Consider the following 24,594-nt stretch of genomic DNA (forward strand, 5'->3'; position numbering starts at 1 on the left):
ATCTACTCTGGAGAATGTTCCATGGGCACTAGAGAAGAATGTGTATTCTGTTGCTTTGGGATGGAATGTTCTGAATATACCTGTGAAGTCCATTTAGTCCAGTGTGTCATTTAAAGTCTTTATTTCCTTGTTGATCTTTTGCTTAGATGATCTGTCCATTTCAGTAAGGGGGGTGTTAAAGTCCCCCACTATTACTGTATTGTTGTTGATGTGTTTCTTTGCTTTTGTTATTAACTGGCTTATATAATTGGCTGCTCCCATGTTAGGGGCATAGATATTTACAATTGTTAGATCTTCTTGTTAGACCCTTTAAGTAGGATATAGTGTCCTTCCTCATCTCTTATTACAGTCTTTGGTTTAAAATCTATTTTGTCTGATACAAGGATTGCCACCCCAGCTTTCTTTTGGTGTCAATTAGCATGGTAAATGGTTTTCCACCCCCTCACTTTCAATCTGGGGGTGTCTTTGGGTCTAAAATGAGTCTCTTGCAGACAGATTTATTCTTATTTCTAAAAAGATGGTAATATCTCCCTGACAGAACTGAAAAATAATATACGTAAGTTATGTAACAAAGTACCTAGCATAATCAATAAGTAATAGCTATTGTTTCAAATGGGCATGCACAGCTGCAATTAACTGATACTTGTCATAATTCAACACAGACGAAAAAAGTAAATGGCAATAAAAATGCACAAGGCTAGACATCTTGGAAAATACAGTCTGGTTCTATGATATACTATGTGCAAACAAATAAACTGTGTTTTCGAAAGTTTTTAATATTAAAATTTAGTGTTCAAAAACAGCAGATTGCCTTATGACATGAGGGTAGTGAACAGAAATCACAGTCCAAAAAATGGAACTAACTCTATCTTATTTGAAGTTATATCAAATAAAGTCCAACAAACTATAGTTAGATTAAGTCAATTTTAAATCCTGAGACAATGTACCCCTCCTAGAAGTTCTCAGAAAGACATAAATAATTTCAATTAAAATTATTTACAAAGTACTTCTATAAATGTCCATTAAAGGTTATCTGAAATAGTATTGCTAATGGCAAGATTATCTATAACAAGATAAAACATTTAAAATATTTTAGCTCATGCTTGCTGAGAAAGTGTTACTATAAAAAAGTCAAACTCGGGGCGCCTGGGTGGCTCAGTTGGTTAAGCGACTGCCTTCGGCTCAGGTCATGATCCTGGAGTCCCGGGATCGAGCCCCGCATCGGGCTCCCTGCTCGGCAGGGAGTCTGCTTCTCCCTCTCCCACTCCCCATTTGTGTTCCCTCTCTCGCTGTGTCTTTCTCTGTCAAATAAATAAATAAAATCTTTAAAAAAAAAAAAAAAAGTCAAACTCATTACAAATGACATTTCAGCTTATAAAACCAATGAAACCAATAAAAAAAAGAACAGAGACTCCCTCTCAATTATGCATATACTACCATAAGATACCAATAATGAAAACCATGGGCAGAGAGACCTGTGTTTCAAAACAAAATCCTTTAAAAAACAGCCTGCATTTCTGTACTGACTGTTGAACTTTTGGACCTTTCACATCTAATTACCTCTAGCCAAAAAGGGTTATTAGTCTTCCTTTTACAAACAGGGGTGTGCCCCAGTTCTTGATACCTATGCACAATAAAAAGAGGTAAAAGGGAGTAAAAACAAATTAATCCACAGTATGTGGAAGGACACAGGGCAAATATTCTAAATCCATGCTGTCCAATACAGCAGCCCCTAGTTACCTGTGGCTATTAAGCACTTAGAGTAGATGGTGTGAACTGAAATATGTTGTAAATGTAAAATATCCACCAGAGTTCAAAAATATTGTGCCCAAAAAAAAAAAGTTAAAATAGCTCATCAATAATTTCATGTTGATTACATGTTGAAATAATAATTTTGGATATTTGAGTTAATAAAAATATATTAAAATCAATTTCACATAGTTCTTAATTTTTAATGTGGCTACTAGAAAATAAAAAATTACATAGGTGGCTTGCATTATATTTTTATTAAATAGCACTATTTTAAATCAAGCCACCTGAACTTAAAAGAGTTTAGCAAATTTTCTTCATTTGTAATTCTTCCTAAGTTTGTTTATAACAAAAGAAAAAGAGATACATATCTTCCGCTTTACACAATCTGCATTTCCTGTACCCTTTCACACATTTTCATACAACCTCAGCATGCCTTGCTAACAGCAGTGAATATGAAATAAACATATTAATATGATATAGATTACACCTGAAAATAGATCAGAAAACATTATGCTGTCACTAATGAACTAGTGTTTTTATCATGCAGCCAGTAACTTTTACACATTTTCATTAAAACAAATCCATGAAAACGAATCCATTCCAAGAGGTAGGTAGTAGGCCAACCATAAAGTCAACCTAATTCCTAGAATTCCATCTGCCAGCAAGGTGTGGAAGGCCACATACACTTCCAGCTAATGCCAACTGGGCTTCTACTGAATCGCCTGTTGCTTGTGATATTCAGGCCTTTGAATCTCCATGTGTAACAACTAGAAAAGCAAAACTTCCTTGTAAACTTCCATTATTAAAACACAGACATGGACACACATCACATTTTTTTCTTTAGTCACTAAATATTTCATAGTCAGGAGAGCACTGTCTTACTGGAGGATTAAAAAAATAAAATTATAAAATCTCCTTATCCCTATTTGAAAACAGTGTTTTTTAACAGATTTCAAATTGAACTGCATCTGGACCATTTTCCCCCCAGAATCATTCATTTGTCAATTAGTTACACAACTCAGGTTGCAGGCTAATCCGTTACTTCTAAATCCCAACTCCTCTTTCAATACCCTGGCAAAGGCTTCCTACTGCCCTTCATGTCAAGATGCTTACTTACCTTCAGTTGTGAGAGGTTCATTGGGCCACTTCTGGCCTTTTTTCTACTTCTCTGCCTATTCCTTTCATTGTGCTTGAGGTGTTCTCTCAACCCCTCCATCTCGAAATCATCTCTTTGTTCTATTTCCACGTCTTATTCCTTTACACATTCATAGCTGGCAGGTGGACTTCCAGAACTCAAGGCAAACCATAATTTTATTTTTTTTTTCCCCAGCTATTTAGGAAGCTCTTTAAATTCTACTTTCTACATGCAAGCTCTCAATTTTCTGGAGGCTATCTAGTTATTTCTCTCCCACCTATCTTTCTTGAATAAGTGACAGACTATTTTACTTTGTTTCTTTGCACCAGCTGACATTAAATGTTCATTTATAAAACTCCAGAAGTTAGAAAAAACTTTGTGGTCCCCTAAACTTCCTGAAATGTTATGCGTAAGTATTTCTCTGAAGAGTTGGTTCATAGCTTTCAATAGGTTTTTGAAGCAGTCCTAGGAGTACTACCCCTCTCATGTTGTTTCCAGTTTGTGTCTCTTTAAGAGCTTGTGCGAATTCATATCCTTCATCTAGTCATTATGAATCTTGACATTTTTATTATTAATATAAGCTCCTTATAATACATATTCTTTGCAATGCTGCTGCGAATATTTTTCCTGTGTTTAAAATTTTGTTCCTTTCATAGCACAAGAGCTCTTACTTTATCTCAATCATCTCCTTTATGATTTTGCTTATGGATTAAAAATTAATCTTCGGGGTCTGATCACGGCCACCATACTATACAGCTCCAGGGTGCCACGTCTACTATACTCTGTGCTGTGCTATGCTCAACAGAGTACAGTATAAACGACACCCACAATGTGGATGTTCCAGAACAACCAACAATACATATGCCCATTCCCCAAAGTTTTCTAACAGTTTGACTTTTTACAATATACTTAAGATTTTCGGGCGCCTGGGTGGCTCAGTTGGTTAAGCGACTGCCTTTGGCTCAGGTCATGATCCTGGAGTCCCAGGATCGAGTCCCGCATCGGGCTCCCTGCTCGGCGGGGAGTCTGCTTCTCCCTCTGGCCCTCCCCCCTCTCATGTGCTCTCTCTCACTCTCTCTCTCAAATAAATAAATCAAATCTTTAAAAAAAAAAAATACTTAAGATTTTCATCCATCGGGAGCTTATATTATAAAAGTTGTAACTAACAATTTTTTAAAAACACTATTTGTTTATTCCAATTTCACACAATAAGTAATCTTAACTCCATGTTTTGGAAAGTTACTTTAACAAAGTATTTGTTTAATATATTAACAAGTTTATTAAAATTATTCTAAAATGTAATGCAAGAACATTACACTAAGAGATGAAAATATAAGGAAACATGAGACCCATACCCAAGTCTAGTTGGGAAGAAAGGGCAAATGACAAGACGCAATAAATAGCAGAGAATAAATAATATATAAGTCTCTCAAGAGATGTACAGGAAAGGCTTCACAAGATGTAGGATTTGAAATGGGCCTTAAAAGATCACTACTGGGGCGCCTGGGTGGCTCAGTCGTTAAGTGTCTGCCTTTGGCTCAGGTCATGATCCCAGGGTCCTGAGATCCAGCCCCACATCAGGCTATCTGCTCAGCGGGAAGCCTGCTTCTCCCTCTCCCACTCCGCCTATTTGTGTTCCCTCTCTCGCTGTGTCTCTCTCTGTCAAATAAATAAATAAAATCTTTTAAAAAAAATAAATAAAAGATCACTACTGCCTAGATGAAAGCCAATCTGGGCAATGAGAGGAAGTAAACAAAGATGCAGAGCCTAAAAAACCCATGTTATGCCCAAAAGGTGGGAAATAGACCCATTTTCACTAGAGCACAGGGCTTTTATATATTAACAGGTAAAAAAAAAGTCAGGAGCCAAATGCAGAAAAGTTTGATCACTGAGATTGCTAAGATTTTATTTATTTATTTGAGAGAGAGAGAGAGAGAGAATGAGCATGCAAACATGCGAGCAGGGGGAGGGGAGGGGCAGAGGGAGGAGAGAGAATCTAAAGCAAACTCCCGAGTGTGGAAACCCACGGGGGGTTCGATCTGAGAACCCTGAGGATCATGACCTAAGATGAAACCAAAAGTCCAATGCTTAACCTACTGAGCCACCCAGGTGCCCTACAATCACTGAGATTTCTGAGGAAATTCTGTAACCAAAGGCCCCTCTGACACAGTGTGGCATTGAGTGCCTAAGGGAGATAAGAAGAGACAAAAGACGCACATAGGGCGCCTGGGTGGTTCAGTGGGTTAAGCATCTGCCTTGGGCTCAGGTCATGATCCTGGAATCCTGGGATCAAGCCCCACGTCCAGCTCGCTGCTCAGTGGGGAGGAGCCTGCTTCTCCCTCTCCCTCTGCCCCTCCCCTCCGCCCGTGCTCTCTCTCTCTCAAATAAATAAATCTTAAAAAAAAAAAGATACATGGGTGAAGAACGAACAGGTATCACGTATAGGAAGAAATACTAAATACTAAAGAAGAGTAATTAGGAGAAAAAAGAAACACTTCATGAACAACAGAAAAGAAGCTGAAAAGTAAAGAGACATAACAAGGTGAGCACTTAAAAAAAAAGAAATTACAAATAAGTCACAGGAAGAAAACACTGACAGCTAAGATTGCCAAATGACATTTTTTAAATAAAATGGAAGACAAAAAGCCAGATTACAAAAAGATGAAAGAAATACATACAAGAGAGAAAAATGAAGAAGTAACTGTGTACACTGCTCAGTAAAGATAAATGAGAAGCCAGGAGATAATGAGAGAAAAGATGACAGAATTAAAAGAGCTTTTAAATAATCTCTGAAAAACAGGAAAGGTTAATAGAGATTAGAAATAAAAGAAAATGAAACAATTCAGTTTGAGGCAATGGGCCAGCATAAAAATCCCACCAGGTACACAGGTTTCCCTCTAAATAAGATAAAATTCACTAAATAATAAAAAGATCAAAAGAATATTCAAAGATACATATTTGCAAGTGTGTATATACATATGTTAAGCTCATGCACAAAGTTCAAATTTAGTATGATAGTTCAGAATTTGGGGGAGGTGTAAAAAGTAAAACGCTAGAGGGAGAATATATCTATTTTTTTTTGCGTGGAAGATAATTACATAGGCAGTAAAATCACACATTTGGTCATGACAGATTTTACATTAGAAATTTACTAAAAATTATTATAATTTGAAGCAATGCTATACATTTTTTTATTACATTATGATTTACTATCATTACAATGTGGAATCTAGACCAGTAATCTGTAACTGGAAGTGATTAACCCCTTTTCCTTCCTTAAGACATTTGGAAATGGGAGGAGAAGGTGGTTTCTGGTGCCCATAATACTGGGACAGGCCCTGTTAGCATTTAGGCAGCAGAATCCAAGGATGCTCAATGTCTTCCAAGGAAAAGTACAATCTAGCACCAAATGCAAAGGGGGGCCCTAATGAGAAACACTGTAAGTAGATAAGGAAGGCTGCTTATATTGTATATTTACATTACAATAGGGTTGATTTTTAAATTCATTTCTTGTGATAAATTACTTTGATTCTGATAAAGGTCTTTGCATTCCACCTTGATTTTAATTCAGAACTTAAAAACAGACCTGTAGTTCCAATAAAGGTATCTCAGTCATCCTGATGCTAAGACTTACTAATTATCCCTTGACAAATGATGAGGTAGCTAGGAGAATGTCACATGTTTAAAACAATACTTAAATAAGTATTCAGTTTTTGAAATAATATCTAGGGCAATGGTTAAGTTGAATATATGTGTTTGCATTATTTTTTACCCCGAAATATGTCCATGCAATTTTTATACATCTAAAGTTCCCTAAGGTAAAGCAATTTAAGCTGAAGTTTATTTAAAATTAAGAAGGTCTGTAAGGATTATAATGGCAATATACAGAAGAACTGCAATGGACTAAAACACAACAGATACAAGTTCACAATGATTCTAAAAAGGATACTAGGAAACCAACTCTTATTTTGAAAAAGCACTAAAAATAAAACTGATAAACTGGAAAAAGAATTAAACACTTAATCTGCCTTCACTAGGTAACTTACCCAACTGGGTAAACAAATGGAAGATGGGGTAAGTTTCTCTTTAGAGATCTATTCCAATGGTTACTAACATCACAAAAAGAGAATCAGATCTTACAAGTCTACTGAAAGAAAAGCATACTACCTATGAGGCAGTTGTGTCGGAAGGAAGGAAGGAAGGAAGGAAGGAAGGAAGGAAGGGAGGAAATCAAACCTGAATCTGATCAAGTCTCTTAATCTAACTTCCAAATTTAAAGGAAACACTGAACGCAAAGAAAGATATTAAATTACACCATAGGAATGCAGTAAGCAAAATCCAGACTCTCAGAAACACCACCCAGTTCTTTCATTAAATTGCAAAAATGGGAAAAAAAAAAAAAAAGGAGAGAGAGAGAATTTACAGATTAGAAGAGATATAAAAGACATACCAACCAATCTCAGTGCGTCTACTTTTTTGGATACTGATTCAGATAGTTTGGGGAGTGGGGGTTGGGAGGACAGTTGTCTAGGACATCCATGAGACATTTGTAAATTTGAACAATTAAGGAACTTAGATTTAAAATATGTAGGTGTGTTAATGACGTAGTTAAAAGGAGTCCCTATTTTTTGAAAATACACAGCAAAATATCTGTTCTTTAAAAATGCAGATGAAATGATGTCTGAGATTTGCTTCAGTGTAATAATGGGAGGGTGAAATGGATGGAATGACAGATGAAACAAGACTGGTCAACGGTTGGTAACTATTGAAACTGGGTGAAGGCTACATGGGGATTCTTCCTAATAGTCTATTTACTTTCGTGTATGTTTCAAATTGTCCATAATAAAAAGTTAATTTTAAAAAACTAAGAAACCTCAGCAGGAGGGGAAAGCAATCATTTGCAACATGTTTATTTTAGGGTTTTAAAAAAGAACAAAATGAATGCTTGGCACAGTCCTCTAATGGATATGGGGATATTAAGCATCTGGGAAGATATAACAGAAATGTCTTTTAAAATTTTAAACAGACACTGGTGTAAATAAAATAAAGAAAATCTAAAGGGATACTAGTTAAAACTGCCATTGAATTCCACATGGAACACATGCACCTAAACTCATGTTCAAACCCATCAAATGCCAGATTTTTTCTCATTGTGAGAGCACGTAAATTTATCACAAGCATATATATCGCAAACCCAACAAATATTACCAATACCCTTAGAAACAAGTGTGAAACAAAAATAAAACCATAAAGCCAAGGCCTTATGGTGTCCTCTATATTTTGTTGTTACTACTGTTTAAATTGAGAAGATTAAGGAAAGCAATAGGAAGCCATAAAAAACATGTAGCCACAATCTTCTGAGATCGATTCTCTTGGGGACCCTGAATAAATGGATTCTTGACCTACTAAAATTTAATGTGAAAAAATGATCCATTTGTAAAGGACCTATAAGATTGTAAATGGCAAAACGAGCTACAAATAACCACCCTCAGAAAGGGAATGAATGTTGTTTATAAAAAGTGAGAGGCATGGATGTAAAGGGGGTGATCATCATGATGATTTATAAGTAAAGGAAAATAAAATAAAAAGGTAACAAAATTCATGCTTCCCTAGGCCTTTCATTCAGACCAAAACATGTGGAGCTATACTCCCAAAAGCAATTTCAGACAAGAGATGTCTATTTTTCCCCAGACAAGCTAGAAGTTAAACAGAATGACAAAGTGTATTTGCTCTGGGACAGTGAAGCAGCAAAGGAACTTTGGAAGGGCCTAACTGGTTCAAATCCCTCCAAAAGAGGCAGAATGAACTACAGACAATGAATGAAGATGGAATTACCACAATTTTTTCAGTTTTGTTTGCTGCAAATAACCATTAAGTTAAAATAATTATAACACATGCTCAGGACCAAGAAGGGACTGAAATTTTTTTAAATGTAATGATCTTGGAAATTTGGCCCTATTGCTGTTATTCTTGAGGTTAATCGCTTCTTACTGACCATCACATCCAAAACAGGTGCTATAAATAAGCTTATGCTGTTTATCTACACACCCTTATAAAACCAATGAAATGTGAACAAAGAGAAAAACGTCAAAGCTTTAGAATCTAACTTTAAGACTGCCTTTAGACAAAATGCAAGGCACAGACTGATTCATAAAACTCATTAGTTTCATTAATCTAAAACAAACTATATAAACCAAGCAGGTCACTCTGAGAACATTAGTAGGTCTGTTTTGCTAAGTGGACCAGCTCCTTTCCCAAAGAGACTCATAAGAAAAAAGCAAATCCCCATACTACTATCTGGGAATAATTTCTGTATAAATTCACAAATTTAGGAAAAACAGTGATTAAATGAACTATGAAACTATAAAAAACAAGACAAAATTAAGAGGACTCTAACATGAAGCCAAATTTGTTAAAAAGTGAGATCTAGTGCCAGTATCAAAAAATAGTAAGTGCACATGCTGCTGAGAAATCAGCATTCAAATTCTCCTAAAATCCTATGTGATTGGGGCTTTTCTCCATAAAACTAGGAATTCTTATCTGCAGAGGGATTTTTTCCAACTTCAAAGCAATTCATAAACATGGGCTGCTTCACAATACCCCACAGAAAAAAGGAGAGGTAGATTTAAAGATATTCCTCTGCCCACAGGAAAGCCATACACAAAGAACTACAAGGCAGAGAACAAAGATTTGCCTTTTCTGTTGTGATCATACTCAGTCCCTGACCTTCTTTCTTACAGGGAAAGAGAATAACACAAGAGAGCGGACAACTGGGGTACGTTCTCTGGGAAAAAAAAAAAAAAAAAGCTTAAATGATAATAAAAAATAATAATTAAATTCAAAAAAAAAAAAAAGGTAAGAAAGCCTAGCACCCCCCAAGCCAAAGAAGGAAACTCTTTTCTTTCTCCAACTCACCATATGGACCTTACATGCCAGGTCCTAAAACCCTACAACAAACAGTATTTTTGGATCCTTTGAGAAACTATAAACAAACAAATGGGAGATAAACTTACACTTAGCATGCACCTACAGACCCATAATCAACTGTGAATGTTTTTACCAGATCTCTCAAGCGGCACTGTACAAAAGCAGAAGTGCTTACTTTTATGTCAAAAAGTAAACCTAGATTTTTGCCCCGCATCTGTTATGTATATGCACTACATATGTGACATTTGGCAATTTTCTCAACTACTCTAAGATTCAGTTTTGAAATCTTAAAAAGAATGATTCTTCAGAGGGTTCTTTGGGGAATTAAACACGTTAGTGTATTAATATACTATGTATGTAATATACTATGTAGTGTATTAATATACTATACTATGGAATCCAGTACAGTGTCAGGCTGGATGCTCAATTATTTCCTCTTTTGAAGTAAGAGTAAAAGTCATCTATTCATGGAAGTATATATCCTTTGTGGCAGAAAAACTGATTTCGCACCGAATATCCATATGCTCCCCCACATTTTCCAGCCACCTTGCAGTTAGTTGAGGCCATGTTATTAATTCAGGTCTTACTTCCAGATCAAAGCGCTTAAAAGCTGGCACATGACCCTCTAACTCTCTTGCTTGGACACATGTTTCAAATGGCAGAGCTACACAAGATGCAAGAAGCAAAGATCTGAGTCCACATGTGAAAGAGCTACCCAGGAGAGCTCCTGGACCTACAGTGGACTTCATATGAGAAAGAGAAATAAACCTTTGTATGTTTATGGTTATGAGCCTTCTAGGTTGGTTTGTTAACTCAACACAGCAAGATTAAATGTATCCTTTTACTGCCCAATTGTACTCAAATGCTGCAGGACAAAACGCATAAATACAAATGGCAAATCCTATGTTTAAGTATTAAAGGATGTCTTGCTTTCGGTGTAATTCTGTATATTTAGAAAAAATGGAATGATTAAAAGACAATACTTAGTAACTAAGTGGAAAAGTAATCCAATATACACAACTTAAAAAAAAATTGATACTTACATAGCTTCACCTTAAGCATAAAGATTTCTAAAATCAAGAGTCTTAAGTTTTTTTCTAATCAGACATACAAGTCATATAACAACAACAACAAAAGCAGTTATCCAAAAATAAAAAGTGAGAAAGTGGAAACTGCTATTAGGAAACAGGTTAAAAGAAAGGAAAGCAGACCAACTTTAAAACACTTTCATGAAGTGGCTGCAGTCAATTGTCATTGTAACACAGGCAGAACAGGACCACAACTGCTTATCCACAATTCTGGAACCCCAAAAGCTCTAAAAATCAAAGGTTTTTAAAATAAGTTTGGAGAAAAATAATTTGGCAGCAACACCAAACATGAGCTAACCTGAAACTACTTGTAGTCTCTATCCATTTAGTATAAATATTCACACATTTTTGGTGGAGAAATATTATGTGTTTGAAGGTCCCACTGGGGTTGTTACATAAGATAAAGCAAACACATCATATGCCCTTTCTAAAATCTAAAATTTTCTGTACTCTGAAACACATCTGGCTCCAAGGGTTGGAAATAAAAGATTGTGGACTTAGAACAATAACAGAAGTGAATAATCCAGATCTGTACTGTCTTAATGATGAAACTAAAAAGCAAATCAAGAGCATGGCTTTCTAACCTGTTTGCAATTCAATGTACAGCTGAATTTTGATGATTTTCCAATGGTATTTCTCCTTGATGCATTGTACCTCAGTATTTCTGGTAGAACACAGATACAACAGCCTAAAGCTAGATCATGCAGGGGTATAATTAACTGGTAGAAGACAGAAGAGAAATGAAAATACTGCCGAAAGCATTTCTGGCCTCAACAGACCATAATTTAACAGGTATTCAAGGTAGCCATTCCTGTGGTTTCACATAAAAAACGACATACACACATGTCAAAAAATATACAAGAAATGTAAGCCATAGCATGGGATTAGTGGGAGATAGAGCCATCAGCTCTGAGGAACGTGTACGAGAATATACTAAGCAGTCATCACTAATAAGACAGGAAAATGGTAAAAAGAAAACTATGCAACAATTCAGGCAGCAAGGTATCAGAGTAAATATCTACAGCAGGATTTCTCAACCTGAGCACTACTGACATTTTAGTCCAGATGATTCTTTGTTGTAGAGGGGTTGTCCTACACACTGCAGGGCATTTAGCAGCATCCCTGACCTCTACTCACTAAATATCAGTAGCAACCCCTCTTCCCCCCAAGTTGAGAAAGCAAAAAAGTCTCCAGGCATTGACAACTGTTCCTTAAGCTGTTTTGTTGTTGTTTTTTTTTTTGAGGGGGGTGGAGCTGGTAGGCAAGAGTAGGGTGGCAAAAATCACCCCCAGCTGAGAACCACTGATCTAGAGGCAAGAGAAAGAATAAAAGTTTAAAGGGACTTTCTTCTTCTAGATTCTAATAAAATGCCAAATATACTTCCCTGTCAAATGCAGTATAGGAAGAAAAAAAATCAGTTCCATTTCTCTAAATCTACAAGTGGTTTTATCATATGTTTTTAATCTCTACTTTGTAGGGAAGATGAGAATGGCAGATCAAGCTCTCCATTCTCAATCCGAATGCCCCTGCACTCAAAGCAAGAAAGATTTGTTGATTTTCTTGTAACTAAACATATCTATCCATCTGTTGTTACAGCAACTCTTTTCAAGGAGGGAATAAGGTACCAATTGGTTAACTACAGAAAGTTGACCAAACAACCGGTAGTAAACGCACACAGTTTTCACCTATTTTCTAACTATATTATCTGCTTTGAACATAATAGGTCCCTAATAAAAACGTGACCTTTTGGGGGGAAAAATATTGTTTTCAATCATGTCATTCTTTTGGAAAAAGTTTTTAGTCACAACAGCACTGGGTCCTCCTGCTGTGCTGGCACATATGAGACAAATAATTAGGCTTATTGTAATTATCAATTTCCTTTTATAATAGAAACAGGAGCTAAATGCCTTTGAATAATCATACTAAAAATCGTAATTATGAAAAAAAAGTAAAGACTATATGGGATTTTTTAAAAAGATTTTATTTATTTATTTGAGAGACAGAGAGAGAGATCTCAGAGGGAGAGGGAGAAGCAGGCTCCCCGCTGAGCAGGGAACCCAAGGTGGGGGGGGGGAGTGGGGCTTGATCCCAGGAATGTGGGATCATGACCTGAGCCAAAGGCAGACGCTTAACCGACTGAGCATCCCAGGTGCCCCTATACGGGATTTTTAATAGATCTTCTCCAATCCAAAGTCAGCTTTGCCTGGAATTTCTATTCCTGTCAATTTGACAGACTTCAATTTATCTATTAATTTAACAAATCTTCACAAGCAAAACACGGCGTAAAGCAAGAGTTACAAAAATGTATAAGACCATCCTCCTTTCAAAGGAACACTACTAGAGAAGGTAGACAACAATACTTATAGTAGACAGCATCATCATACTGTATTACGTGTTTCAGCTGTGTTGAAGCTCGTATTAGCTTAATGAAACATAAAACATCATTTAAAATTATCAGTAATGGCCAAGTCTCCAAAAAAATCCTCAGGATTTTTGAGAGTCTGTGCAGATGCCAAAATTTAATTAATAAAATAATAAGAACTATCCATCAGTAGATGACCACAATGGGGTGGTATGGAAAACACCTTCAACGAGAGTAGTTCTATATTTAATCTTTTAGAAAGAGAGCTTCCAATTAAGATTTAATTTTTGTAAAAAAAAGGAGTGCTAAAATTTTTTTTGAAGAGTTGAAAATAAAAGGACTAGATGATTAAAGAGATATAATTTCATTTTACAGAAGAGGGTATCTTCCTTCACATAGCACACACTGCCTAATATCAACAATAACAGCAATCACATGTGTAAGTAAAAAAGAAAAAAGCAATCTATGTATGTATGTGGGAGGCTTTAAAATCAAGCACTGCAGGGGCACTGGGGTGGCTCAGTAGGTTAAGCATCCCGATTTCTTATTTTGTCTCAGGTCATGATCTCAAGGTTGTGAGTTTGAGCCCCAAGTTGGCTCTGTCCTGGTCGTGGAGCCTGCTTATTAACATTCTCTCTCTCTCCCTCTCCCTCTGTCCCCTCAAATTAAATTAAAATTAAATTAAATAAAGGGCTGTATAAGCAACCAAGTTATGCAGATATCACATGTTATTTTGATTATTACCTTTTGTTTATTACAAAAAGCTTCCAAAATCACAGACAAGGAAAAAAACTGCTATGTGTAGATAACTGGCAAACTATATCAATTCAGAATCTAAGTTTTCCAAATACTGATATAATCTCATTCTCAGTAAAACTGCAAATTTTTATAACAGGGTATTTAAAAGGGAAAACATAACTATCACCCTTATTTTAAAATTTTTCATTATAATTTACTGCAGAGAGAGTATTCTCTATTGAATTAAGTTATCATTAACCTCATGCATATTCCTTTGAAAGGGGTATACTATTTCTTCATCTTTGCCCAATGCCCTCGATTAATTTTTTTTACTCAAGTTCCAAGGAACTCCTTTTACATATATATATATGTAAACAGACACATATATGTCTACAAACACATATATATATACAAACACAAAATTTTGCTTGATGTATTCTCAAATAAATAGGCGCTAAACTGCTTAAAATAAAATTACTCCTATAGTACGATGCTGACCCACTAGAGAAAATGCCAGCAAGAGTGAGGGCATGTGTCTAAACTGCCTCTCTCCCTTTAATTATGCTGTGGTCACTTTACTGACCCAATTTACACCATTATAAAACTTTAAAACATACTAACTCATTTAATCCTCACAATAAACCTATTGGGGGGCATTATTTTAATCTCCATTTTACATTTAAGAAAAGTGAAACAAAGAAATAATAACCTAACTGATCTAAAATAACATAAAACTAGTAAGAGGCAGACCAGGGATTTGAACCCAGACCAATGTTTCTGAAACTTAATATACATACAATTCACCTGGGAATCTTGGTGAAATTCAGTTTCTGATTCAGTACTTCTGCAGTATGGGAATGTAACAATCTTACCTGTGATGCAGACACTGCTGATCTGAAGATCACCCTACGAGCAGCAAAGCTAGTCTACCCTAGAAAATAGTGGCACGTGGTAGTAACCCGCAGGAGGTAAAGTTCACGCACAGTTAGACAATGAAAGCCTTATGAGGAAATCAAGAGTTGCCAGCTTCTGGTTTAGAACTTAATTGCTTCTTGTATTAATTTTGTTTTTAAAAGAAGGAGGTTAGCAAAATTTACAATATAGTACCTTTCAAGTTCTGCAAGCACACACATCAATACTGTAGTAACCTAATACTATTACATCTCCCTCCAATAAGGCCTTTCCCACAGCCACAAACTATTTACAAATGCCCCTGAATTTAACTTTAACACAGATTCAATCTCAACATATTGAAAAATAGTTTGAGTGTGTATTTGTGCCTTCTCATATATGGAAAGAATTAGAGGTTGAGTTAAAAATCCAGCAACTTCCTAAATGTTTGCCACTTCTAGAAGTGGTTACTGTGAGGACAAAGGCACCCTTTGCGAAACAGAGGGAACATAAATGTCTTAATTGCACATTACTCAACAATTCTAGTCAATCACTTTCTCCAAAAACAGATAGGGAAATGCCCATAACACAAGTTCCCTTCATTCTCATTGATGTATGAACTATTTATTCCATAATTTAGAATACAGTATGTAAACAATAAAAATTAAAATCACTACATAAATATTAAATCCCTAATGTTTAGAATGCTCTGGCCTAAGGAACTCCCAATACCTAAAAACTGAAATGCTGTCAAATCATTGGAAATAACATTTTATCAAACTTTCATACTATCAGGAAAAGAAGTATCATTATTATCAAAATATATTCAAACCTGTTTAAAGCCACACACTTAATTCAACAGTTAGGTCTATCCTAAGATCACTCTCAGTGTACACATATTAGACACAGCTATATAACAGTAAAGAAATATATAACATAAAAAAAGGATGTTTTATTAATAAAACACAGGAAGGGAGGAAGGGATCTAAGAGAATTCTTAGTCTCATCTGAGTAATTTTGGTTTTGCTGCGTTTTCTTGTATTTCAATCAACTTTTTCCTGAATGTACACAGATATACTTTACATTTCTTCCCTGAGGAAGAATTATATCTGTCACATACTTTGACAAACTTGTAAAAATTATTTTTAAAACCATAATGGAATTCTGATTAATTAGCTCCGCATGAAAGTCAAACATCAAAGTCAAAAAAGTATTAGATTTCATAGATTTCAAACAATATGAATTCACACATTTTAGAATTTATTAATATAGAATCCCATTTTAAAGTATAACATAAATTAATAAATTTAAACTGTACAATCACTGTAAAGCTAAAATCCTCACCCATGCACCAAATTACAAGAACACCATAATTGTATATGATATGAAGGTAAAAATACAACACAAATTCAGCCTTAGCTGTCAAAATTCTAAAATGTCTCCACTGAACAGTCAATATTCCAAATCCCTGCTCAAGGACAAGAACTAGTTCATCTTCCACCCAAAAAAATTTCTAACACTTATAATAAAAGACACAGAAGTATCTGGCTATTTTACATGTCAGTCATATAAAGAAGACCGTCCCCAAACTAGTAAAACAACAACTTCTCCCAGTTCCCTGTTAAGACTGATATTTTGTTTGTTTTTTCTTCAGTCACATAGCCACAAAGAAATTCAAATATTAAAAGAACTGAAGACCTGAAATATGTAACTTGCAATAGTTCACAATCATCACAAGTTGTGACCAGGAAAAGCACAGATGATGTAGTCCATGTTACTGTTCCCAAGCCCACAGGTTCGCTATTTCACTGATCACTAAATGTGAAGCATTACTTCCTGAACTGAAATGAAATATCGTATATAAACAGAAAAATAAACAAGTTAAACTTTCTGCCTCCTAGAAACATTCTACTTCCTCTACAATAATCCTCAGTGCCCTTGTAGAACCATTCCTGGGTTAAACATACAAAGCATACATCTTCAGCAACAGCAACCCTACACTCCTGCTTCAACACATCGTCTACTGGGCTCTATAGATTTACGCACGTACACCAGTTTGCGCCACTTGTAAGAAATCAACAGAAACCTTTAAAAATATTTGACCTTACATGCAATTTTAAAACATTTAAGAGTTTTGAACTGATAGATCTTTATATCTTTTATAAAGGGAAATATCAGAATACACTCTGCAAGGTAAGTGATTCTTCCAGGGAGCAAATTTAACTTGACCTCACTAAATGGCTACAGATTTGACATACCAATGAGAAGGCTGGAAGCAATACTTTTATTTATTCTCTAAAGCAGCACTGTTCAACAGAAATGTAATACAAGCCACATACATAATTTTAAATTTTCTAATAACCACATTAAAATGGTAAAAAATAAATAAAACATTCTATGTAACTCAACATATCCAACATATTATCAAACATGTAATAGATACTTTTAAAAATCAATAAGGTATTTTACATTCTTTCTCTCATACTAAGTTTCCAAAATTCAATGTGTATCTTATACTTAGAGCACATCTCATTTTGGACAACTAAAGTGGTCAACAGCCACAGGTGGCTCATGGCTGCATTACTGGGCAGTACAGCTCTTAATCCTTTGAGATCTGACATACCACTACCTGCTTAAAATTAGTTTACATTCATGTTTGCCTTTTGAACTGAAAATAGCTGATTATAAATATGAGCCAAACTGTTAATTCACTACACAAATCAGGATCAGATCACCTTATCTAAGGATCTGGTTAATACACACAAGAAGCAACTGAATTAAACCCAATTATATCTCAAGTAGACTTCAGAGATAGGTCTGATCATCACAAGTGAACACAACTTATACCAAAAATACAGGTAAGACGAGAATACATTTTCATATCAAGCCATAACTCTGCCTTATTCCTAGCCACCACTCTCGCTGTTGAGCACATATCTGTATGCAAATTATCTGCAAAACTGCTTTTCCTAAGTTTGACGAATTTTGGAAGCCACATAGTCACTGTTGAAAACAGAGCACTAAGTAAGACAAACTGAAAAAACGTTTTACAAACTAAATTGTCAACCAGTTACTTTTAATGCACCTTACATCAACCAACAATTTTAAATTATTCTACATGAGTTTCACTGAAATGAATTCCTCCTACAAATTCCAGTTCATTTACTCCTTTTCATACACATATTTCAAGGACCAAAATTACTAAGAATTTTCCAAAGTAATTAAGACATTTGATTAAAATGTAAATAATTCCAACAACACATTCTCTAGAAAACAACTAAAAGCATTAGCTTAGCACATAAAATTTGTCCTTAAGGCACATTACCGAATAAATCAAACAGAAACTATACTCTTGCTTACTGCATTTACATTTTGTAACACCACATTCAGCAATTTCTAAATCTGGAAGGTCAGTTCAGATTGCACACAAACAGTAACTTTAAAGCTTAGCAAAATTTTAGAAGTTTCTGCAATGTACTTCTGAATAAACACTCTACAGAAATGTTACAACAGAACAAAAATCAGCACCATTCACACTAATCTCAATAAGGAGCATAAAATCAGTATATTCAGAAATCTAAAATGTATGATACATGCTAAAGAGTATTTTTTCCCCCAAACTTGTTTAATTCACCTTAGACAATTTTTATTTAATCCACTTGCAAAGCTGAAGAGAAGCAAATGTAGCTTCTTCCCCAGCACACATATCCAAAGCCGATGCATTAATCTCTTGATATTTTTCCACATTTTGTAATCAAAACAACAAAATTTCTTTCTTACCTGCAGTTAGGAGGAGGATCAAGAGTTATTTCAGCTAGCTCCTTCTGAATTCTGTTAGTGAAATGAGAACAGACAAAAAGGATTTGAGATAGTCTACAGAATAACCGGGGAATTACACTGCCCTCTACCACCATGCAGTTAAATGCAAGGCTGGCTTTGCCTTCAGTAATGCTAACATGGCTGCTTCCTCTTTGTTCTCAGAGGCATAACCCAAATCCCTTAACAGAAACTTTGCAGCTCTTTTTCTCACTTGCTACTGTAAATAAGTATGACATTCACACCTGATTTGAGAAATAGTCCTCTACTAGTACTCAATAATGGCTGTAAAATCTATTTTAAAACACTTTTTACCAAAGAAATTCTCTTTTCAAGCTTATATGCAAATGAGACAAGAAGGGAGGAGGGAAAGCACTAGAATATTTGACAATGACTTCAAGTCACTTTTACAGAGGTAAGTATTAACAAGCTATTACACGAGTACATTAACGCTTCTGACAATATTTTATGTGAAAAAAAGTTTAAAATTTACAAACATCTTTACCAGGGAAAAACTTCTAAAGGACTCTGACATTCTTATTTAACCAATTGTTTTCCTTAACCTTAAGTACAGCACTAAAATTGAATAAATTTGGAAGGAAAGAAATAATAAGATATATAGCCTAGTTAAGAGGGAAAAAAGCAGTTCTCTGATTTTATTCAAATTTAAAATGCTTTCAAAACTTAAGATGTGTTTAACATGCTCCTCAACAGGATTACAGCAAATTGAGGAGGACTCTAAATTATTTAAAAGACTGCTGTTATTTAATAAAATATTCTCAAATTATTAATACTTGGTTATTGATAGAAGTGAAAGTCCATAGAAAAATAAGATTACTTCTAAATCACGACAGAACACAATATTTGAACAGTTTTTATATTTTCTTTTTCCTTTAGTTGTGATCAATAAAAATGAACAAAATGTCAATATTGGCTAATGCTATAGACATATCTGATGTATAATTAATAGAATTCATGGATATTCCCCTACTACTACCAATGGAGTCCCCTTGACAGAATCTTTTTTTTTTTTTTTGCCATCAAAGATAATATAAATCAACAGGAAACAAATGACCTTTCATATATACCCAACAAAATATGTTTCTTCTGCTGTTGAGTACTAACATGTCAAGCATATCCACAAGTTTCAGAGTGAAGAGTCACAAGCACAATGAAAGTTTTCAATAGCCACGTGCCACCCAAAATTGTAAATGGCTACTTTTTGGTTTTATTTGCATTCACAAGAATATAAGGCATAACCATAAGTTAGCTACAAAAAAGTAGTACCTGAGATGCATGGCTTAAAGTCATGTTTGTAAAATTGAAAGCAAATTTGGAGCAAAATTTTAAATCTGCTTTCAAATATAGCCAAGGCCTTGAATTTACAAATTTTCTAGCAAACAATCATTTCTAATCATTAAGTTTCATGGAGAAGCGCTGCTGATCTCTAGAAGTGTCAATTTCAAAGAAGAAGAGTATGACTCATAAAAAGGAACATCCTCAATGTACCAGCTAATTTGGGCTCACCAAATTTTCCTTGCCAACTCCTAAAACAATCTGTCAGAATGTTAGTCCAAGCTCTCTACTCAAGGACACTCTTACTGAAGTTACCAAAGTACAGAGTAAGTTCGCTTAAAAGTACAATTCCAGGGAGGTGGCTTATATACCACCTAAAGAATGACAACCCATTCAAGTGCAAATAAAAGTGATCACGAAGTAAATATTTTTGAACCAATGCCACTGATGTAAAACCAACAAAAGTGTCCAACCATTTGGAAGACAACCTGATAATGTCTTAATCCTTTTACACATTACCTTTTAGCACTAGTGGATAACTTAGCAGTGGTTTTGCTAGAGAGTTTGGTGTTTTTCTTCTGCTGGGTGGCAGAAGGTTTTCTTTCTTCCTGTTCTTCAGGCTCTGGAGCGGCTGGGTCTCGCTGGTCCGCATCTGAACTACCACTGCTGGTGCTGGGGCTCTCATCATCGGACCTTTGCCTATCACTGGACATCTTGGTGAAGTTATTTCTTGGAAAACTTTTAAAGAGAAAAGGGTGGGGGGAGAAAGGAAATGTTAAGTCTAAGAAATAAACCAATGGCATTTTCTTCTCTCAATATTCACCTAAAATCGTATTTTAATGCAAAACACTTCAAAGTGTTCACACTTATCTCATCACATAGCAAGGTTACAGGGGAGGTGATGTGTCTCAAAACACCAGCGTTCAAGGATTTACCGAACTCAAGTTAGAAAACCCACTCACATTTTTTTCCATCCCTTGGACAATCTATCAATTGTCTACTTTCTCAGAAGGCATGAAACAGATTTGCCAGGGAACTTAGGCAACGAGCATTAATAACATATGACACACTGTAAATAACAGATCTCGCTGAAAAATGTTAAAAAGTCACTAATAACGTCTAAATATTTACACACTGACATTGGTCAAAGCTACCAAATTCCCTTTCCGAGAGGAAAACATACCCTGTTAATCGCCCATATGCTTATTTAAGGTGGCGATTCCTCCTCTGTGCACGTAAGCCTTTAAATACAACACTTGGGAATTTAAAAATCAACTAACAAGCTGCTCTAGCCGTTTCCACGGCCAGCAGCGAAGATTCATCCGGCCAAGACCGAGCTGCCACCCTGGGAAAAGCAGAATCCAAACTGCACCTTCTGCAAAGCTCCCAATGCCATCAAGGTTCCTCGCTCAATTTTTACATCACGGACCGACATTTTGTCCAAAATAACGAAAAAAAAAAAATCAGGCAAAACAAACAAACAAAGCCCCAAGAAGTGCAACAAATTTCCGCGCCCGCCGAGGCGAGCCGCGGCCGGCGGCGGCGGCCACGCAGCTCCGCGGCCCTTTGTGGGGAGGGCCGCGCGGGGGCCGCGGGCAGCGCTCGCCGCGCCGGGCGCCAAGTGATGCGAGCAGCCCGGCCGGCCCCGCCGCGGCTCGCGGACACCGGCGGCGCGGGCGCCCGGCGCGAACAAAGCTGCCCGCCCCCGCCCCCTCCCCCACCGCCGCCGCCCCGGCCGCCCCCCACGCGGCCCCCCGGCCCCTCCGCCTTACCTCGGCCGCCCGCCCGGCCCGCTCGCGCGCCGCTACGGTGTGGGGGAGGGAGAGAGAAAAAAACCCTTCCTTAAGGAAATGGAGGCAGCTGGGGGGGGGAAAGGGGGGGGAGGGAAAAAAAGAAGCCGAGGAGGCTCTGGCCGGGGAGTGTGGAACATTGAAAGTCGGAGGGGGTTGTGCAGTGCCGGGCTCCGGCCGGAGGGTGGCGCCGCCCAGCGCCTTCGGAAAAAAGGGGGGGTAGGAGCTCGGCGGGGCGAGGGCGCGAGCTCCCGGCGAGGCGGAGGGGACGCGGGAGACCCCCGCGCGCTGTGGCCTCCCGCCGCCGCCGCCCGGCTCGGCTCCTCCCGGCCGCGCAGTCAGCAAGTTCCGAGGCGAGCGCGGGGGGAGGGGCGGGCGCGGCGGCAGCGCGCGTGCTCGCTGCTTGCCTGGCGGAGGGGCGCGCGCCCCCGGCGCCCGGCGGGCGCGAGCTCTTCCTGCGCGTTCCCGCGCGCGCTCTCCGCGCCTCCTTTCACCCGGGGGGCGCACGCGTCCGCCCGCGCGCGGCCAGGACAAAGAGCGCGGCGGGGACCCAGCGGGCTGGCCCCTGCCGCCCTTGGCCGTAGAGCCCGTGCCGGAGAGGGCGGGGGCGCGGGCGCCGTCTCGTGGGGCCGCTGTGCCGCGGGGTGGCTTCCGGCCTGAGCCCGCCTCCGGAGCGAGGCTGCCCATTGGGCTACCCGCCCCGCAGGCTGGGGCCGGGGTGCTTTCGGGGCGGGCGCGCCGAGGTCATCCCTAGGGTTGGGCACATTCATTTCTGTCTGCGCTGGGGCCGGCGTGGACCCCGAGGCCCCTAAGCTTGGGAAGGGCCCTGGACGCGTGGTCGGGAGTCCCCTTCTGCCCTGGAAGGCTGGAAACTAATGGGTGTCGTGGACGAGGCCAGGCACGCCCGCGGAGGAAAGCTGCCTCTTGCCCCCTTGGAGTCAAAGGGGCAAGATGAGGTGTAGGGCATAGAAGGAGGAAAAGGGGATTTAGAGACCGGGGGACCAATCTCTGCTTTTCTTTGGCCCTCAGGCTTCCAAAGGGAACAGTCCTTCAGATGCTTTAAAAACTTAAAAATCCGAAACATTATTTTAAATGTCCTGCTCAAGATTTTTTAAAGTGAAGGAAGGGAGTTAGGGGGGCTCAAACCTGACTTTCCTGCGGGGCTATTTTGATGTGCATGCTAGACAACAGTTCTGGTAAAAGAAGCCCTGAGTGATACTGGGTCAGAATGTCCACACAGAAAAAACTTCAGATGGGGATAATGAAGGTTAGTTTTGTTCTATCATTCTCTTTTACGGTGTCCAGGTGGACTCTGCAGTTTTTGCCCCAGGCACAAAGTAGCCAGAAGTTCAAAAACTTCCTGTTTGCAGCCCAGATCTCCTCCAGCTACTGAGAACTTGCTCCACTGATGGAGCCCCAGAGGAATTTGTAGATTCCTCTCCCACAAGTGTCCAGGGGCAGGGGTGCTGGGAGAATGTACAGTTCACAGAGGGAGTGAGAATGGCAGCCATAACAGATGAAGCAGACGAAAAGGAAAAAGAAGGAGAAAAAGACTGAATGAGCCAACATATTTACTTATTTTTCCTCCAAACAGAAAAGTTTTGGTTGAGGGCTGCTTACAACCCTGAAGAGTAAGTTACATTTCTGTAATTTTCCAAACAGAGTCATGTAGTGAACCTTACTGAGGGCCATGCTGCTAGGTGCGGGACACAAAATCCACTCATTCAAATGCTGTTTGAGACTAAAGCCAGTTCTCTCTGTTCTGTGCCAGAAGCTCCCAGTCCAGAGGGGGAACAGATCATTAAAGTTCACCAGCTTGATAAGGAGGAAGGATACTCTAGTCAGAATGACCATCATGTCTCAAGGGATGGTGAAGAAAGAGCATGGTGTGGTGTGCGTGTTGACAAGCATTTTGATTTGCGTGGATCAAAGGGCGCTTGTGGAAAGAGCTTGTTAGTAAAAATATAGACAGACAGTCCCCCCCCCCCCCAACTTCTACAGTGATGCTACAGTGCAAGCCAGCTAATTTGGAGTTTGGGCTTTGTTTGGAATGGGGAGCTATGAAAGAAAACCTGTATATAGAAGTGGGTTCCTTTAGAAAATATACATCACAGAAATAGCCTGAAGGTCCAAAGGCCAACTGATGATAGGATTTGGGTGGGGCCAGGAGATTGGGAAATAAAGATACTTAGTTGTGTTTCGGTAGCATCTATACTCGGCTGAAGAGCAAGGGAACTGGATTCTAATCTCATTCCACCAGGTTTATGTGACCTCAGGCAAGTTACTTGTTCTAACTTAATTTTTCTCATATGTAAAAGAAGCTTGTAGCTAGCAAAGGTCCCAGAGGCTCTCCTGCTCAACAATTCCATGATTCTTCAATGAGTTTGAAGTCATGAAGTCCCACTCAACATTCACTCAACAGAATATGGTACTTAGGAACTGCCAGATGCTGGGCAGTTGGAATAAAACACGGATGCTGGTCTTATCAAGCTCAGGTAGTGGAACAGTTAGAAATGTAGGCTATGAAAAGAAGTGCTGCATTAAAGGAGTGAACAGGATGAGAAGAACATTATTAATCATCAATTAATCAGTAATGGCATTATTAATTCAGCTTGGGGTATAAGTCACGGGTGCGTTAAAAGAACAGTGAACTGGGCCTGGAGGAATGAATAGGTGATAATACAGATGATGCTCTTGGCAAAGTACCTGACATAATAGATGTTCAATAAATAGTACTTACCGTATTGTTAAAGTCACCATAAAGAGAATGAGTGGCTCCTTAAGGTTAGGGAGAGTAGT

The 24,594-nt window shown here is 38.1% G+C and overlaps 1 protein-coding gene across 4 annotated transcripts in view; it reads right to left on the reverse strand.

Annotated features, from left to right (window-relative positions):
* UBE2E3 (ubiquitin conjugating enzyme E2 E3) overlaps positions 1-22,369 on the reverse strand; it is an 83,450-nt gene extending 61,081 nt beyond the window's left edge. Inside the window, exons 1-3 of one of the 4 annotated variants that reach the window (XM_035007611.1) lie at positions 22,203-22,369; positions 20,525-20,743; positions 18,674-18,724 (exon numbers count right to left, since the gene is read on the reverse strand). In XM_035007611.1, coding sequence (XP_034863502.1) covers positions 18,674-18,724; positions 20,525-20,718 — 245 coding nt within the window. In that variant the 5' untranslated portion in view covers positions 20,719-20,743; positions 22,203-22,369. Of the gene's footprint in view, positions 1-18,673; positions 18,725-20,524; positions 20,744-21,188; positions 21,608-21,777; positions 22,134-22,202 lie in introns of those variants that run through there. The other 3 variants (XM_035007607.1, XM_035007609.1, XM_035007610.1) reach the window with 3 other exon arrangements.
* Between the last annotated feature and the right edge of the window lie 2,225 nt (positions 22,370-24,594).

Source organism: Mirounga leonina, unplaced genomic scaffold (assembly GCF_011800145.1).
Source record: "Mirounga leonina isolate KUSES-001 unplaced genomic scaffold, KU_Mleo_1.0 Mir_151, whole genome shotgun sequence".
NCBI classification, from domain to species: domain Eukaryota; kingdom Metazoa; phylum Chordata; class Mammalia; order Carnivora; family Phocidae; genus Mirounga; species Mirounga leonina.